This window comes from Rhinatrema bivittatum, chromosome 11, assembly GCF_901001135.1.
Source record: "Rhinatrema bivittatum chromosome 11, aRhiBiv1.1, whole genome shotgun sequence".
Taxonomy (NCBI): Eukaryota; Metazoa; Chordata; class Amphibia; order Gymnophiona; family Rhinatrematidae; genus Rhinatrema; species Rhinatrema bivittatum.
This window is the reverse complement of record NC_042625.1, coordinates 17,533,769-17,552,641: the sequence shown is the minus strand read 5'-3', so window position 1 is coordinate 17,552,641 and position 18,873 is coordinate 17,533,769. Positions and strand designations below refer to the sequence as shown.

Below are 18,873 nucleotides of genomic sequence, written 5' to 3'. Positions count from 1 at the left end.
CAACAAAACAACAACCAACATGGGCCCTGACTTTTATGGCCTGGGGTACTGACATGCAGACATAAGGGAAAAAGAACAGGATGGCATCTATGACCAAGTCCCAAAGCAAAGATCATCAAGCAGCATTATCAAGAAGGCTCCTCAGCAAGTAAAAATGTTGCTAGCAGTAATTTTTTTATGGGTTTGACAGTAGCTTGGTTTTGATTGATTGTAAATATTACTACCCTTATCATAAGGCTTGGGGGTAACTGTCCGGAGCGGCAGTTACTACCCTTGACAGAAACATGAGGTATCCTGCATAGCGCCAGATACTACCATAAGAAGCTTTCTGGGCAGACTAGATGAGCCATCTGGTCCTTTTCTGCTGTCATTACTATGTTACATTTCTCTCATGCATATTCATAAGAGAACTGGGCGTGGAATCCTCAGGACAGGTTTGGGAAGCCCTGTCTATCCTGGATTTGGTTATAAGTCTCTTTCGTACCTTTCTATCAAATGTCCTTCAGAAAACCTGAGACAGAAACAACACAAAAAGTTCAAATTTCTGTGTGCATGTACAATTTATAATTTTATCAAAAAAAAATCTTTAGTCTACAGTAAAACATGATGTCTGGGACTGTTATTTCTCCCCCCAAATTCCTCTGTCACTCTGTTTATAAGAGATTTGGTTTATATCTCAGGGAGAAAGGTGGAAGAAAAATGTCCAGGTTCCTTGAGACATTTCATGCCAGCATTTAAATACATTAAATTCAGCAGTTGGGGGGGGGGGGGGTGAGGTGGAGAAAGAGTAACAATTGAAATGACTGTTTAGAATAATTAGAACCCCAAGTAAAATATTATGGTCACTTTGAATTTCTTCAGCATAGAAGGCCTGAAAAACTGCAGCAGATCAACAAAATTGAGTGTCAGCAAAAATTAGGCTTAATGTATTCAGTCTGGAGTGAAGGAATGAAGGGAACCTGAGGTAGAGACATAACATGGAACGAACTGCTGTGTTTGACCTAGTGAGACTGAGCTGGAGCAGGAGACAGAGTGAAGCTGACAGTATTTGAGGAAAATAAAGCAGTGCTTGATTTTGTTTTGATCAGCCTTTCAAATAGTCTGCCAGACAGAGCTGCAGCAGTAAGCAATGTGCATTAATATGAAATAGGATTGCAAATCATTTTAGACAAATGATGCAAAAATCAATACAGCCTCATGCGGCCTTGGAGAAAACTGAAAACCTTTACAGGTCTTGGTACCTTTGACTGGAGCCAACCAATATGAAGCTTTAGGACGGAGTTTCTGAAACTTTTCTGGGCAATTTTCAAAGCCATTTCCACTGCTGAATAGTGATATACCTTTGAAAATGTCCCTCCCTTGATGTGGTTAAAAGTATGCACATTGTTTCACAGCCTACGTACTTTTAGCCCTGTTAAGAGGAGCTGTTCCTGGGGCCGTGTTTACATTCTGCGGGTTATTTTCCATGGAAAAAGCTCCCAGATAAATAAAGTAGGTAAGTGCAGCTATAAATAATCAGGTACAGTTAGCTAAATATTCGGTCGCATTTAATGTGGCTAAACCAGGAGCAGAATATCCAGTTAAATTTAACCATACAAAATGTGAGTGGTCAGTTGCTAATGTTAGTCAGGTGAAACCATTTGAGGCCTAGCATGCACACAAAAGAGGCTCCCAAGGCGGTTAGCAATTACACATAACAATTAGGGGCAGTATCTGGGTAGTGTGCAAGCAACGCATATTTTAAAGACTGGAAACTACGTGCTTATATACACATGCAGGAGTAAAAAAAAAAGGAAAGGGGTGGAGTCGGGGCAGGGCATGGGCATTTTGGGGCGGGGCCAACACTTACAAGCATAACTCCACAGTTTAAAACTGGTTGCTGCAGCGCGGCAAGTATAGGTGCCCACACACTTCTTTTAAACTTACCACCTTAAAGGTCAATTTTAAAAGCCCTACACGTGCCAAAGCCGGGAGATATGCACAGACGTTGCGCTCACTGCGCAGATTTTAAAAGGCGTGCGAGTATGCTCGTATCTCCTGCTACGCACACAAATTGGGAAGTAAAAAAAAGGGGAGGGGTGTGGGTGGAGTCTGGGCAGAGCATGGGCGGGACATGGGCATTCTGGGTCTGTAACCTGAAGACTGGGTGAAAGAATTAAAACTCTTCAAGAAAAGCCTAAAAACTTGGCTTTTCAAAAAAGCATTTCACATTGAGAGCTTTGAATAACAACAACAAATAAATCCAGCTGAAAGTCACCTATATATATATAAAAAAAGTCGAATTATTTTATTATTTTAATCATAATTAAATATTAAATGAAAACAGTATACACATATATGATTATCCTGACAATCATATAAATGGTAACCTCATCCCACTTCTCATTTAGAGTATATTATTGATCTATGTAACCGTAAATATTGGCACACTATGGATAATCTAGAAACCAAACATATTTCGTGCCTAATGTAAACCGTTGTGATGGTACATTACTAAACGATGGTATAGAAAATGTTTTAAATAAATAAAATAAAGTATGCATGCAAGCGCATGCCGGGGTCCCTACTGCGTAACTTTACTTCAGCAGTGGATAGCTTGTAGGTTTTAAAATAAAAAAGTCTGGGCTCATCAGTAGGGTTTGAAGGGTCAGGGCTAATAAGGTAAAAGGGAGGCTATCTAGGTAGGGGGGTTACCAGGGTGAACTGGGGAAACTGGTAATTATGTCAGCATGCATATCTACTAAATTTCCTCCCACTTGCGCGGTACAGGCTGCATTTGCGTGCACATGCGTGTGTCCATATAAAATTGCACACACATGTATGTGCATACAGCTGATTTTATAACATGCATGAATATACATGTGAATGTTATAAAATGGCTGCGTCTATTCAAGAGAGCTGGCATATGCACATACATGTGTGCCCGCGTGGCTGCCTAAAAATTACCGTCTTAGTGCATACCAACCTGTAAATTCAAAATGGCGCCGATAGCCTTTGCCCTTACTATGTCACAGGAGCTACCAGTGCCATTGGTCGGCCCCTGTCACATGGTAGGAGCACAAGATGGTGCCGGCCGTCCATTGCTCGTACCATGTGACAGGGGCCGACCAATGGCACCGGCAGCCCCTGTGACATAGTAAGGGCAAAGGCTATCGGTGCCATTTTGAATACCGGCAGCCGATGGCCCGAGTGCAGGAGATCGCTCCAGGACCCCCGCTGGACCACTAGGGACTTTTGGCAAGTCTTGGGGGGGGTGGGGGTTTTATTTGTTAATGATACATTGCATTCGTGGGGGTTCGCCATACATTTCTGAACCCCACAAATGCAACGAATAGGGACCTATACGTTGCGGATTGCGCATTCGTTCAAAACGAATGCACATCCCTATTATCTTCTATCCCTTCCACTTGGGAGTGAGCCAAGGTACTGGCATGGATTACAAACTGGTTGATGGATAGAAGACATCATGTGATGGTAAATGAAACCTTCTCTGGAGAGAGAATAATGTTAAGTAGAGAGCCACAGGGTTCAGTGTTGGGACCAGTTCAGTTCAAAATCTTTGTGAGCGATGTTGCGGAAGGGATAGAAGATACAATTTGTCTATTTACAGACAACACTAAGATCTGCAACAGAGTGGACATGCCGGAAGGAGTAGAGAGAATAAGATGGTATTCAAAGTGGCCATCACGCTAGAATCTGCCACCGCGTTTCTCATGATTCCTCGTGGCGGTTGGGACGCCACTGCCACCCACACCGACTCTGGGCCTTCCTAGGCATGCACGCGCACCACTGGGCCCTCTTTTGAAGCTACTACGGCGGGAACCTTGGGGGCGTCCCTGATTGATGATGTCATTGGATCAGGGTTCTTTTTTTTTTTCAATATTTATTTATTAATTTTTCCATAAATCACATTACAGAAATTTAAAGAAAATTACAAATCAAATTGATTTAGCACAATGAAATTAAATAAACCCCCTTAAGGGGAATGTAGGTAACTAATTATTTAACATTTATATGAAATGTGCTAATTCAATTTCTATACAATTCAACAAAAGAGGTTGCATATTATATCAGATTAGGGAGATATTTAGGAAATACATTTCAATATTAGAAAAACAATACATAGCTGCATATCATTCAGTATTACACAATAGGTAGCGGGGATGAAGTAGTCAGTTTTTTTTGATCAACAAAAGTTTTAAGATGATCTGGAGTAAAAAAAATATATAATTCATCTAATTTTTTAATCATACATTTACAGGGAAACTTCAGGGCAAAGGTAAAACCTAATGTTATAACATCTTTGCGGAATTCTAAAAAAGCTTTCCGCCTTAACTGAGTGGATGCGGATAAATCTGGGAATATCTTTACAATTTTTCCTTGAAAATTTATGGGGTATCTGCTGAAATATTTTCTCATAATTGCACTAATATCATTTGTTGAAGAAAATATTGCCAGCAAAGTTCCCCAATCTATTACTTGAGCATTTGAATCTTGCAAGAAATTTGTTAAATCCCCTTGAAAAAGCTGATCTGAACCCTGTTGAACTCTATTTCTTGATTTAGGGAGAAAATAACAATTTATTATAGTGAATGAATGATCTTCGACACCCAGAGTTTCTATTAGAAACTTTTTAAGTGAAATTAATGGACTTTCATCAATTATTCTTGGAAAATTTAAAAATCTTAGGTTTAACCTTTTTGCATTATTTTCCAGATTTTCCAACCTATGAGAAACATTATTACCATCCTTAGCCACCACCAATTGAAATTCCTGGTGCTTCTTTTCATTCAATTCTAGCTTTTTTAAACGTTCAGATGTATCTTTAAGCTGTTTATTTACTAAATATAACTCTTTTTGATTTCCAACAGTAATCCCATCCACTTTATTTTCTAGCCCGTTAATTTTTTCTGATACTCCAGCAATCATTTCCCAAAGATTTTCTAAAGTAACAACTGCAGGTCGTATTAAGGGAGTGGAGGAGGTAGGGGGGGTTCCCTTACTTAGCTGTGTTCCATCTTTGGGAGGGTATGTTGACATTATCCCTCCTTCCGCCCCTTGTATACCTATCGCTTCCTGATACTCCAACCCTTCTATGCGGGTACTAACTAAACCCGCTTCTAAAGAGGGAGAGGTATTCTGATCAGGGGATTGTCCTACACTCCCTTCCCCATTTCTTTGTGCAGGTGGTAGTCCTACATGAGGACTGAGGGAGGCCTCCTCTGTCGGCATGGAAAGTCCTCCCCGACTTTCCAGCGCACCAGATTCTTCGTTTCCCTCCCTTAAAAAAGCAGACGAAGTTAAAAATTGAGTGATTTCCGATTGAATCGGAGAGGGTAAGGGGAGGGGTGGAAATACCCTCACCCTTCCCTTTCTTTTTGGAGGCATCTAAAAGAGGAGAAAACAATATTAATAAATCACTCTTAACTTCCCTATGTAAACATTTGATATATATGCAAGCTGTTCTAGGGAGGTAGGTAAGGAGATCAACTTAGAATTATATTTGTAATTAGAGTTTAAGTAAATAATACCGTTTCTAGATGGATTAGCCTCCAGGCAATCCAGGCAAGACCAGGCGAAGCCAGGCAAAGCCTGTAAGCGCACGCCCCTTGTGCGTGCGCGGCTTTGCGACGCGTCGGCGACTGCTACGCGTCGCAAGAATCCCGGTCTTATAGGGCTTCCTGTTTCACTCCGGGTCCGCCCTCTGACGTCACTGGAGGCTCAGCTGACAAAGTTCTCCGTCGGGTTGTGCAATCACCAAGCCCCGGGTACCTTGAGCTGAAACAGCAAGTTTTTTTTTCTCCTGAGCCAGTTCTCCCTCTCTCTCAGGGTTCGCTGCAAAAGCCCTGGTCTTGTAGGGCTTCCTGTTTCACTCCAGGTCCGCCCTCTGACGTCACTGGAGGCTCAGCTAACAAAGTTCTCTGTCGGGTTGTGCAATCACCAAGCCCCGGCTACCTTGAGCTGAAACAGCAAGTTTTTTTTTCTCCTGAGCCAGTTCTCCCTCTCTCACCCACACCGACTCTGGGCCTTCCTAGGCATGCACGCGCACCACTGGGCCCTCTTTTGAAGCTACTACGGCGGGAACCTTGGGGGCGTCCCTGATTGATGATGTCATTGGATCAGGGTTCTTAAACTCCGCCTTTGCCCCCAGCTAGCTGACCTGGCAACGAGTTCTATCGCTACTCTATGAGCTCCTGTCTCCGTTGGAACTGTGGTGACGTTACTGGACCCTACTTGGACTCTGGACCCTGGCTGGTACCCACTCGGGGGCCAGCGTGCACTCTCTACGGAGACCTGGTCTCCCGGCTTCCCCCGCTCCTCAGGCTGGCCCTGCACTTTCCAGAAGTCCTCAGCTCCCCGCTCCTTGGGGCTGTCTCTGGGAACGCCTTCACCACTTGGGAGTTCTATCTCCGTGCTTCCCTGCTCCTCAGGGTAGTGCCTACATACTACACTAGAGATTGTCAGTACTTCCCCGCTCCGCGGGGTAGTGCCTACGTTCTACACTTGGGACTGTCAGTGCTTCCTCGCTCCTCGGGGCAGTATCCTTGCTCAACCACTGGTGACTGCCAGTACCTCCCGCTCCTCAGGCTTGACTGCGTCATCACCTGGAGACCTGACTCGGGCTTTCCTGCTCCTCAGGTTAGCCTACATCAACACATCAGTACCTCCCTCGCCATGCAGCTCTGCCCCTCAGGGTTGCCTCTACAGGATACTTCCTGCACATCCTGCCTTGCGCTTCCTACTCCTCGGGTCTGCCTAGCGCAAACCCCTTCGGAGGTCTCTGCCCAGGTACTGATCTCCAGCCTGCCTGCTTACTGTGGGGATCCCTCCTTGCTGTGTCTTTACTCCCCTTCTCAGGACATCTCAACAGATTCTCACCCAGAGCTCCCACTGTGCTTGACCTCACCTCCAGACGGTGTGGACCTGTGGGGCTCCTCCCCACAGGTGGTAACAACTCTCACCTCGGGCCAAGGGTCCACAAACCCACAAACCATTACAGGGGACCTCTATCAGGTACACCATCGCCTGACCAGTGTGCTGCTGTGTACGTCATCAAGGCGTGTCTTTTGGACTTTAAATCTCCTGGCTCAGCAGCGGACTGCCTAAACCACACGCGCTGAAGGGACATGCGGCTTTGTCCATCTTCGTCTGGTTTCTAGGGATGTGAATCATTTTTTGACGATTTAAAATATCGTCCAATATATTTTAAATCGTCAAAAATCGTTAGAGGCAATATACAATAGGAATTCCCCCGATTTATCGTCAAAAATCGTAAATCGGGGGAAGGGGGAGGGCAGGAATACCGGCACACTAAAACAACCCTAAAACCCACCCCAACCCTTTAAAATAATCCCCCCCCCCCAAATGTCAAATTACCTGGGGTCCAGTGGGGGGGTCCCGCTGTGATCTTCCACTCTCGGGCCACGGGTGCGTTAATAGAAATATGGCCATACGGCCGGCGCCATTTTGCAATACAAAATGGCGCCGGCCATATGGCCATTTTGCAATACAGCAAATACGATTCGAGTGCAGGAGGTCGCTTCCGGACCCCCGCTGGACTTTTGGCAAGTCTTGTGGGGGTCAGGAGGCCCCCCCAAGCTGGCCAAAAGTCCCTGGGGGTCCAGCGGGGATCCGGGAGCGATCTCCTGCGCTCGTGACGTCGGGGAACAGGAACCAAAATGGCGCCGGCGCTACCTTTGCCCTGTCATATGACAGGGCAAAGGTAGTGCCGGCGCCATTTCTATTAACGCACCCGTGGCCCGAGAGTGGAAGATCACAGCGGGACCCCCCCCCTGGACCCCAGGTAATTTAAGACATTTGGGGGGGGGGGGATTATTTTAAAGGGTTGGGGTGGGTTTTAGGGTTGTTTTAGTGTGCCGGTTTTCCCGCCCTCCCCCGATTTACGATTTACACGATTTAAAAAAAAACAAAAAAACAAACCGCGACAATCCGATTCCCTCCCCCCCCCAGCCAAAATCGATCATTAAGACGATCGAGCACACGATTCACATCTCTACTGGCTTCACCTGGTTCGCCTGGACACTCTTCCCTTTAGCTTTGTGTGATCTAAATGGGGAAGAAAAGGAAAGCAAATATTGTTACTTCTTTGCCCACCTCTTAACCTAGCCAAGGCCCTATGGACATTCATCTGAATAAGGTAAATGCTATGCCAGTTAGTGACTGAATGGGAGGCACTTCTACTGCCTCATTGAGTCCAGGCAATGGTCTTCCTCCTCTACAACCTATTGGATTATTATCCAGTGAAGGCTCTGTGGTAAGAAACCCTTTGACTTCATTTGGATTGAAAGTGAGTCGATTACCAGCTCTTCAAACCCAGATTTTATTTCATCAAATCAACATATTAGTCAGTGAAGGTGTTTTTTCATCTGATACTGGATGGTATCAACAATTTGTGAAGAACCTTCCAATGTTACACTCACTGACTTGTGGAGAATGTTAGCTAAATTGGACTCTAATGTCTCTCAAGTTAATGCACATCTTTCTTCCTTAGTGAATCCTAATAGATCCTCTATTGAAGAACAGAGTAAGAAAATTTCTGAATTAGAAACATATGTAAGCACATTGATGTCTAACGTTCAATTATTGCAGAATGTTGAAAATATGCATATTAAAGATAGTTTGGTATTACATAGTGAGACTGAAAATTTTGAAAATTTAATGAGATCAAAAAATCTGTGATTGCTTAATTTTCCTCATACACATTTGCTATCTGCTTTTGACAGGTTTAAGAAATTTCTTAAAGAAGTATTAGCATATAATGATGATAACATTCCTAGTATCAAACTTTTTCTATTTTTCGAAGCAGATTAGTTCTGGTGATTAGGGATGTGAATCGTTTTTTGACGATTTAAAACAATCGTCAGATACATTTTAAATCGTCAAAAATCGTTAGAGCCGCGATACAATAGCAATTCCCCCGATTTATCGTCAAAAAATCGTAAATCGGGGGAGGGGGGAGGGCGGGAAAACCGGCACACCAAAACAACCCTAAAACCCACCCCGACCCTTTAAAACAAATCCCCCACCCTCCCAAACCCCCCCCAAATGTTTTAAATTACCTGGGGTCCAGTGGGGGGGTCCCGGCGCGATCTCCCGCTCTCGGGCCACGGCTGCGTTAATAGAAATGGCGCCGGTGGCCCTTTGCCCTTACCATGTGACAGGGCAAAGGTAGCGCCGGCGCCATTTTGGTTCCTGGCACCCGATGTCACGATTGCTGGAGATCGCACCCGGACCCCCGCTGGACCCCCAGGGACTTTTGGCCAGCTTGGGGGGGGCTCCTGACCCCCACAAGACTTGCCAAAAGTCCAGCGGGGGTCCGGGAGCGACCTCCTGCACGCGGGCCGTATTGCCAATATTCAAAATGGCGCCGGCGCTACCTTTGCCCTCACTATGTCATACAGGACAGGCATCACATGGGCCATATAACCTCTTTTTCTTGTGTTGGTTATGCCTCTCTATGCACCGCAGCATCTCGCTGGCCTAGTTACAGCCTTGTCCCCCTACTTTGCTACCTTCAGATCATCAGACATTATTATCCCAAGGTCTCTCTTCTGGGCCATGTACAGCAGTCTCTTGCCCTTTATCATGTGCAGCTCCTCTCGATTTCTGCACCCCACATGCATGACTCTGCACTTCTTGGCACCGAATCCCAGCTGCCAAACCTTCAAACACTCCTCAGACTTTCTTAGATCCCTTCTTATTCTCTTTATTCCTACAGGGGTGTCCACTCTGTTGCAGATCTTAGTATCCTCCACAAAAAGACAAACATTTCCTTCTAATCCCTCCGCAATATCACTCACAAAAAAACAGAATCGGCCCCAGAACTGATCCCTGTGGCACTTAGTTAATCACTAAGTGTGTTTCCATTTACCAAGTTTCCATTTACCACTCTGCATTAAGGTTTCCAACTGGCTCCAGATTTTCAGGACATGTTGATCCAGTCCTGGTTTTACCCCTTGCATGCTGGGACTTATTCTGATTTCCCTATTGCCTTCACTAAGAAAATCAAGAGTATAAGTACCTGCATGCAGGGGAGTAAATCCAGGACTGGATCAACCTGTCCTAAAAAACTGGAGCCAGTTGGCAACCCAAACTGTCATCTGTCAGTCAACCAGTTTGTAATCCATTCCACCACCTTGGGACTCAATCCCAGGCAGTTCATATTATTTATGAACCTCCTATAAGAGACAGTATCAAAAGCTTTTCTGAAATCTAAGTAAACCACATCAAGGCCTTCTTTGGACTACATTTTCAAAGGAGTTTCATGTGTAAAAATAGTATATATATGCACATAACTAGCATGTAGGGATGTGAATCGGGCTTCGGACGATTGAAAATATCGTACGATATTTTCAAAATCGTCAGAAATCAGGGGCTCCCCCAAAACGATAAAACCCCACAAAATTGTTCATGGGGGTTCTCTTATCGTTTTGGGGGAGGGCGGGAGCCATCCAGTGCTCCTACCATGTGACAGGGGCCGGCCAATGGCACAGATACCCTGTCACATGGTAAGGGTAAAGGCCATCGGCGCCATTTTTATTAGTGGCAGCCGACGGCCCGAGAGCAGGAGATCACTCCCGGGACCCCCACTGGACCACAGGTACCTGTAAAAAGTTTTTTTGGGGGGGTCAGGAGGGTGGGGGAAGCTAAGGGATTCGTTTTAAAGGGTCGGGGTGGGTTTTTTGTTTATCGGCTCGAGCGCAGCCGATAAACAAAACCTTGATCGGGCCGGACAAAAAAAAAACCACGATGTGAATCGGAACCAGAATTAGAACCGATTCCGGTTCCGATTCACATCTCTACTAGCATGCACTTGCATATATGCTATTTTATAAACATCAACGTTTCTGTGTGTTTTCCATTTTCCATTTGTATTTCATCAGCACATAGAAGGGGCATTCCGGGGCAGTGTAACAATTTTGTAAGAGACATACGCTTATACATTACTGAAATTATTCATATACTTTTACACCTGCTAATAGACTCACTCAAGGGAAATCGGACTTGTCCGTTGTAGGCATTCTTTGGATGGGAGGTCTGGGTGATCTGGGAAGGTTCAGGGCAAAATGCTAGATGGTCTAGGTGACCTGGAGATGTGGTTGATGAACTGGCGGAAGTATTGGGGAACTGGTAATTTCACGTACATGAACGTAAGAATTTTGGAAATGGTATATGTACATACTTTATAAAATACCTGCCTCCATTTATAATGCTATATGTTAAATGTTTTTCATGCAGATAAAATATATATGGGTATGTTTATTACATAGATAAAGTATGTATTCTTTTGCATTGGAAATATTCACATGCACATTTGGAACAGAGCTATGCAATATTTTATGAATTGTGGGGTTCCCACCACACAATTTATGAAATGCTAGCATTAATCTCCGTGCATCCAATTCGAGCAAAAATGCTGTACGGCAGATGGTTTGAAAGTTACGCTTCCTGTGTCCTTTTGTGGATTGCAAGTTGGTTAAAAAACAGGAAACAGAGAATAGGATTAAATGGTCAGTTTTTACAGTGGAAAAAGGTAAACAGTGGAGTGTATCAGGGATCTGTACTTGGACCGGTGCTTTTTAATATATTTATAAGTGATCTGGAAAGGGGAATGATGAGTGAGATGAACAAATTTGCAGATGACACAAAATTATGTAGAGTAGTTAAATCTCAAGTGGATTGTGATGAATTGCAGGAGGACCTTGCAAGACTGGAAGATTGGGCTTCCAAATGGCAGATGAAATTTAACGTGGACAAGTGCAAAGTGATGCATATAGGGCAAAATAACCCATGCTGTAGTTACACAATGTTAGGTTCTATCTTAGGAGTTACCACCCAGGAAAGAGATCTAAGCTCAGTGTGCTATGGTGATCAAAAAAGCAAACAGAATATTAGGAATTATTAGGAAGGGAATGGCAAATAAAACAGAGGTTGTCATTATGCCTCTGTATCGCTTGATGGTGAGACCGCACCTTGAGTAATGTGTGCAATTCTGGTCACCACATCTCAAAAAGAATTTAGCTGCACCGGAGAAAGTGCAGAGAAGGGCAACCAAAATGATAAGGGGCATGGAACGGCTGCCCTATGAGGAAAGGCTAAAGAGGTTAGGGCTGTCCAGTTTGGAGAAGAGATGATTGAGGGGGGATATGATAGAAGTCTACAAAATCATGAAAGGACTTTCATGATTTTAATGTAAATTAAAGTTAATGTAAATCGGTTATTCACTCTCTCAGACCAGGGGACACTCCATGAAGTTAGCAAGTAGCTCATTTAAAACAAATCGAAGAAAATTCTTTTTCACTCAGCACATAGTTAAGTTCTGGAATTCATTGCCAGTTAGTGTAACTGGGTTTAAAAAAGGTTTGGATAAGTTCCTAGAGGAAAAATCAATAAACTGCTATTACGGTAATTAATAAGCAATAGTAGCTTGTGATTTGTCTAATGCTTGGGTACTTGCCAGGTATTTGTGACTTGGATTGGTCACTGTTGGAAACAGGATACTGGGCTTGATGGACCCTTGGTCTGACTCAGTATGGCATGTCTTATGTTCTTATGTACCTAAGATAGCAAGAAATCCAACATGTATACCGCAATCAATTCTAGCGCAAGAATTACACTTATCCCAGCAATGCTAACTGGCAACAAAAGCAGTCATTGATCAAAAATTAATTTCTATATGGTGTGCAGTTTGTCTTTCTGTTAAAATCAGTACCCAGAATACAGCTTTTTAAATTTTGAATGGGTTTTCTTATAACCATCAACAGCAATAACCAATGTTAAGGGTATTCACAACTAACTTTGTGTACCACATGGTCTCCTTCCAAATTGTGCCTGTGCTGGAAAAGAAAATGTATTTTGTTCTGTAAAAGTAAATGTTAACTAGCCCAGGTCTTTTCACTTTTCTTTCTGGTCTATGAGTGTACATTACAGCCAGTCTCCATACACATTCCCAACAGATTTATTATTTTATATTTTTGGCTTCAATTCCAAAATGTTATTTTCAGAAAGACAAATACTGACTTCTTTTTCAAAGTACAAATGTGCACCCTGGTATAACAGTTTTGCCTGGTCCCTGCACTGTAGTTTTATTAACGATTGTAATTTTTTCAAATTGTTAAAGGAGACCATGACAAAAGAAATCAGGCACTGACATAATTAAAACAAATTGAAGGTTTACATGTGTATACGACAGATTTTTAAAAGTGATCTGTTGGTCATTAATAATATATAAACAGCGTCTAATTCTTCTTACTCCCTTCCCACCAGCCCCCACAGCCCCCCTTCCCCATTAAAGTACACATTTCAGATGTTCAAAGAATTGATACTATCACTACCTATTCGAGATTGTAGCAAATCACTTTTGTGTGCTTTTGATGATCTTGGATGGTTTATTGTATTGTTTACTGTTCTCTGACAATAAAACAAAAGTTTTTCCAGAAAGTGATATGTTGGTTTAGTCTCTATGCTATAAGAATGGAAGACTCGTATGTACTAAAGTGAACTGAAAAATACCCAAAATAATGTATTTTGAGTCATGTCTAGTGTGATAGATTTATGAGGCATATTACTTTTTAAAAAGTCATCTACCTTGGTTATTGTAATCTATTCAATTGCATTGGGTTCAGATTAATTAGGAACAGAAATTGTATTTTATGAAAAAAATGGAAATTATTCATACTTGGTGTCGATAAGAAAGATGTCAAATGGGTCAACTGAAATTCTAAAATCATTATATAGTCTATAAAAGATGAACAGGGGATTTTTAGTAAATGTTTTCATTGATTTTCAATCAGACTATAACTAATGTTGTTTAAAACATAATGGAATGCATTTATTTTATTGCATAGGACAAACCAAGACACTACAAAAGATCAAGGACAGAGAAAACCATTGGTTAGTACTGGGGACAAGAATGATTTTAGCAATCAAATGGGAAAGATTATGGAAAATCCAGCAGACAGAGCCTCAACCTCAGGAATGCGAAAATCTCCATCAGAAGACACATTGTCAAGGTCTTCATCTGCACTTTCTGAATTTTTGGAAGAAGTGAGGAGGAAAAGGGCAACAGAGAAAGAACAAGTAACACTGGGTATAGAAGAAACCTCACCATTACCCATCTATCAAACAACTGGTGCATCTTCCCTTAGACGATGTAGAACCTTCAAAGAAGATGATAATGATGATGATTTTTCTAAAAGGCTTAGCATTCAAGAGCATCCAGAAAATACTGGATCTTCCTTAAGTCCAGGCCTAATGCGCTCATCTAGCCTTAGATGCATACCATCTGAAAATTTAGATCCAACCTTTTCACCTGCAGTTACAAGAATGGCAAAGTTTGGTTCCTGTGAATCACTCCTTCAGCCTCAAAGTACTGCTAGCCGTGCATGCCTAAAGATTAGCTCACCAACAACAGGGTTGAAACCTAGGAGAAAGTGCCTTGAGCCATCAATAGAAGAAGCTAGTGATTCTGATGTTGGAAAAGAGCCTCTGGTATTTCAAAATAAACATTTTTCTACCCTCCTAGAAGATGGGAATGAAAGAAACTCACCAGACTGGAAGGTAATGAGTCTAAATTATGAAAGGAAAACTGATGACAATTTTGATGAATTTCTTCCAGCAGTTCGGAGAGGTCAGTCAGCAACCAACTTGCCCAAGTCTGGCAGGGATAAAAGTGAAGGTCTCAGGTCCCTGAGTGTTCATTTTGATGATCTGCCTTCAGAAGGCAATTTCCAGTTTTCTTCTGGGATAAAGACAACTTTAAAGAAAAGTCCAAGCTCTGGAGAAGATCTTGCAAATTTATCAGATTCTTCATCCTCCTCCGGTTCAATGGTTTCTTTTAAAAGTGCTGACAGTGTCAAGCGTCGGCCTAGGGTTCAAAGGCTGGAAGATGAGGGATGTATTGCCAAATCGCCAACTGGAGGCAATCAAGAAGCTATAAGATCTGAAGCAAGAGGGGAAGAAGCTGATGTAAACAGCATTATGATGAAATACCTTCGTAAAATAGAGGAGGAACAAAGCAAGATACCTAGCAGTAAGTACAATGTAAATCAAAATAACTACTATTATGAAAACGTAATTGAAGCAGAATGTAAAGTAATTTTATAAATCCATACTTTCTTGACAATGACACAGCAAGGCAGAGAATGACTAAAACCTAAAACAAAAAAAGAAACATGACAGAGAAAAAATTTATTTATTTATTTTTTTTTTTTTTTTTATACCGACATTAAAATACACATCATATCGGTTTACAGTTTAACAAAAGGTGGAAATTACAATAAAACGGGGTGGTAAAAACAATAATACAGCACTCCACAATGGTTGAAGCGAGTTGACATTTTTTGGTTTAACAATGGTCTCTCCCTCAGCCACTGTGTAGACCTGATTCTAAAGTACAGTTGCTGTATACATCCCAAAAGAAAAGATCATAATTTTCAATAAAAGCTTCCTTTCTTCACAGGTTAGTGCTTTGTGCCTGCCGAGGGAAGTATTGTTAGCTCCCCAGCAGTGCTCTACCATCCTGCTGAACCTGCCCATCAGCCATATTCTGCCTTCTACAGCTTTCTAATGAGTTCAAAGGGCGGAGGGGGCAAGCAGGAAGAGACCTGGGAAAGTTCTAGATTGTACATTCATTATGGGGCATGGCACTGACTTCCAGAGTTACCAAGTTCCATTGATTTTAGTATCGTGGTTGCCATGTAAATCTACTTAGATATGTAGATAATATAAAGGTAAAATATATCTATTTGAAAATTGTTTACACCACATAACCAGTAGAATTTATAATAAAAGTGGTTTACAAATTTAACATGCATAGTGAAACCCAACATAAAACCAATTACAAATACAGACCAAATAACCCAACCTCCACTCCCCAAGGCCTATGCTGTGGATATCTTTTCTTTTTAAATAATAAAAAGTTATCAAGCTACAATGTGTTGATCTATATTTATAAAAACAATGTAATGTGATTACCCTGTTAGTCCACGTGGATACATAGAAATACAAGTCACCGAACAAGCTGTAGGTGAGACCTTTTTTGTTGGACTAACTTATTTATGGACCTTTATTTCTAAAAACAATGGGTTCTGATTTTCACAATATCCCCCTTCCAGGACAAGTTCATGTCATACTACTTTATTCAATAATACTAGAACCAATTGCATATCCATATAGACAAGTTTCAAATACTAGATACTCAATTTGATTCTTTCTTATTGCCTGTCCATAAGATTGTTGTTATTTATTTGTTGTACTATTTTTGCCTTATTTTTAATTTCAATTTTGTCCAAGTTCTCTCGCCTGTTCTATGTAAGACTCATTTGTTTTAGTCATCCTAATGTTATATGTAAACCGAAGTGATTAGTAACATTGTTACCAGAACCTCAGTATATAAAAATGTTAAATAAATAAATAAATAAATAGAGTGGAAAAGAGGCAATTTTCAAAGCATTTAGGCAGGTAAAAGTGTGTTTATCTCTATGAAAATGCCTTTTGAAAATCGACCCCCTCAGAGCAGGTAAATGTATGCACACTGATTCACAGTGCATGTGCTCTTACTCACGAGGAAATGGAGAAGTGGATAGGTTGAGAGAGGAAAGGTGTGCACAGTGATTTCTTTTCTAAATAACCGTGTGTACTTTTCAAGTAAAGTCCTTTATAGCTGCTGCAAAACAGGTGGAAATTTCTCAGTGTATGTTCTGGGGAGCTTTCCTTTGAAAATGAACTTGCAGATCTGAGGGTACAAAGTCCTTGTGCTAACTTTCCCTTTAACCGTGGGCCAGTTAGCATGGGGAATTTAAATACGCACCACGTCCATGCGACCTGGTTGGCCTGCCGAGGCAGGAGTGGGTAGGATTTGCTCTTGCCTTTACGGATCTTGAGGAAAGAAGGCAAGTGGAGACCAGGGAGGGAGCTGCCCAGCCCCGGCCCTGGCATAATTTAGAAGGGGCCCAGGCCCCAGTTTTCCTTTAATTTTAGTGGCCGGAGGAGCCCAGGGAGAGCCTGGGCTCCAAGTTCAATTTCGGCAGGGCAAGGGAGCACATGGAGGGCCACAGGAAACCCATTTTTAATAAATGCAACAAATACAAAAGTACACAAAGATTTTCTGGTATTTTCATAGGAGGCCATGACTGGTTCATTTTATTCAGAATGAACCAAAAATGGCCTCATTGCATTTTTTACATCCTTGTCATTTAGGTAGAGTTAGTCTGAGAGATTCTATTACGCCAAACAATAATCTATGTTAAGAATGGTATAAAAAGTAAATCCCAGACGCATCTTCACAAAAAGTCAAGTTGCAATTGACAGAGACATTATTGGTGTTTTTTGTTTATTCTGATTAACAATTAAATTTATTGCAGCATAAATGACATGATAAGAAACATCCTCACCAAACCATGTTTTGTCTTTATAGGTTCCCCAAAATGATCATGCAAGCTTCCTTAAAACTTGAAATGTTTGAAGAAAGAATTGTGACTTCATGGGCATCTTCCCATCGTAGTACTCACTTGTTTTCAGACAAAAGCACAGCAACGAATGATAGAATTCTACCAGAAAAGCTGTGTTTTGATATGTTTTTGGTTTATAATAAAATAAAACTTTTGCTTCATCTTCCATGTGCATTCTTCTCTTGCAAACTAATTAACAATAGCATACATGGTCAGCTAAACTCTACATGCACCATTAACGTAACCATTTGGTGTGCCGCTTCTGAGTTACCTGGCATTGATTTACACGGTGTGTGGAATTCTCAGAAGTGCTGAAGATTCAAACCATATTGAGCAAAATGCATGGGAATTTTCATTCATTGCAATCCAGTGGTCAAACATTTGGGCTCCTAGTAAATGCAGAAACACGGATATTGACAGCAGATAACATTCAGTGCATCTAGTCTGCCCGTTTTTCCTCTCTGCTGAAATTCCATGGGTCCTAGTTGATGGTTAACATTTTCCCTTACTTTGGCCTAGATTTACAAAAACACCGCGGTGGCGTGAATCCCGCGGTAACGGGGGGGAGGGGGTGGGGCGAAGCGGGGCGTGGTCCTGCGATAGCCGGCAGCGATCGCACCTCCACAGTGCGATCGTGCCGAATAACTACACCATAAAAGGTGTAGTTAATCGGCACGAAATTGCCAGCGATAAAGAAGCGTACCTTTCGCTGTCGGCGAAGTCTTTGCGGCGTCATTCCTGGTGCTGCCCCGACTCCTCCTCTTCCGGGGCTGGCGCTGCCCTGACTCCGCCCCGATCTTGGTATCGCACGTGATAAGGGACTTTTCGCATGCGATCCGCATAGAAAATGACCCCCTTTATTACTAATAAATATCTAAATCTACTTCTCCCATACCTCCTTTATTTTTGGAAGCAAAGAACACCAGATATCATTTCTATATGTCATCTACCCATTTTCCATAAGTATCCTTGAATCTGTAATCCATTTAGCTTCAGAAAGATGTGAGAAAGAAGAAGCTCAAAAGACCAAAGAATTAAAAGACTAAAGATCTTATTTATTATTGTAGATGGTTATGTTAATGATATGTGTGTGAGTATGTTATGTTAGCCATTGCACGATTTAAGGTGAATTTTAAAAGCCCAGCGTGTGCTGAAATTAGGGGATGCACGACTTGTCGAGCCCAGCGCGCATCGATCGGATTTTAAAAGCTGCCTGGATATTCGCATAAATGCCATTGCACGCACAAATGAAAAAGGGGCAGGATATGGGAATTCCGGGATTTAGCCATGAAATTTGTATGCAAATATTTATGCACACTGGCGTGCGCCGGGGTCCCCTGCCACGTAACTTTACTTCTGCTATGGATGACGGGTAAGTTATTGAACAAAACAATCTAGAGCG

General features: G+C 42.2%; 1 protein-coding gene across 1 annotated transcript in view; it reads left to right on the top strand.

Annotated features, from left to right (window-relative positions):
* The window catches only part of MYO18B (myosin XVIIIB), an 815,563-nt gene extending 797,926 nt beyond the window's left edge, over window positions 1-17,637 (top strand). The window contains exons 44-45 of the mRNA XM_029619020.1: window positions 13,869-15,052; window positions 17,438-17,637. Of these exons, the coding sequence (XP_029474880.1) occupies window positions 13,869-15,052; window positions 17,438-17,451 (1,198 nt within the window). The 3' untranslated portion in view covers window positions 17,452-17,637. The remainder of the gene's footprint in view (window positions 1-13,868; window positions 15,053-17,437) is intronic.
* The last annotated feature ends 1,236 nt before the right edge of the window (window positions 17,638-18,873 follow it).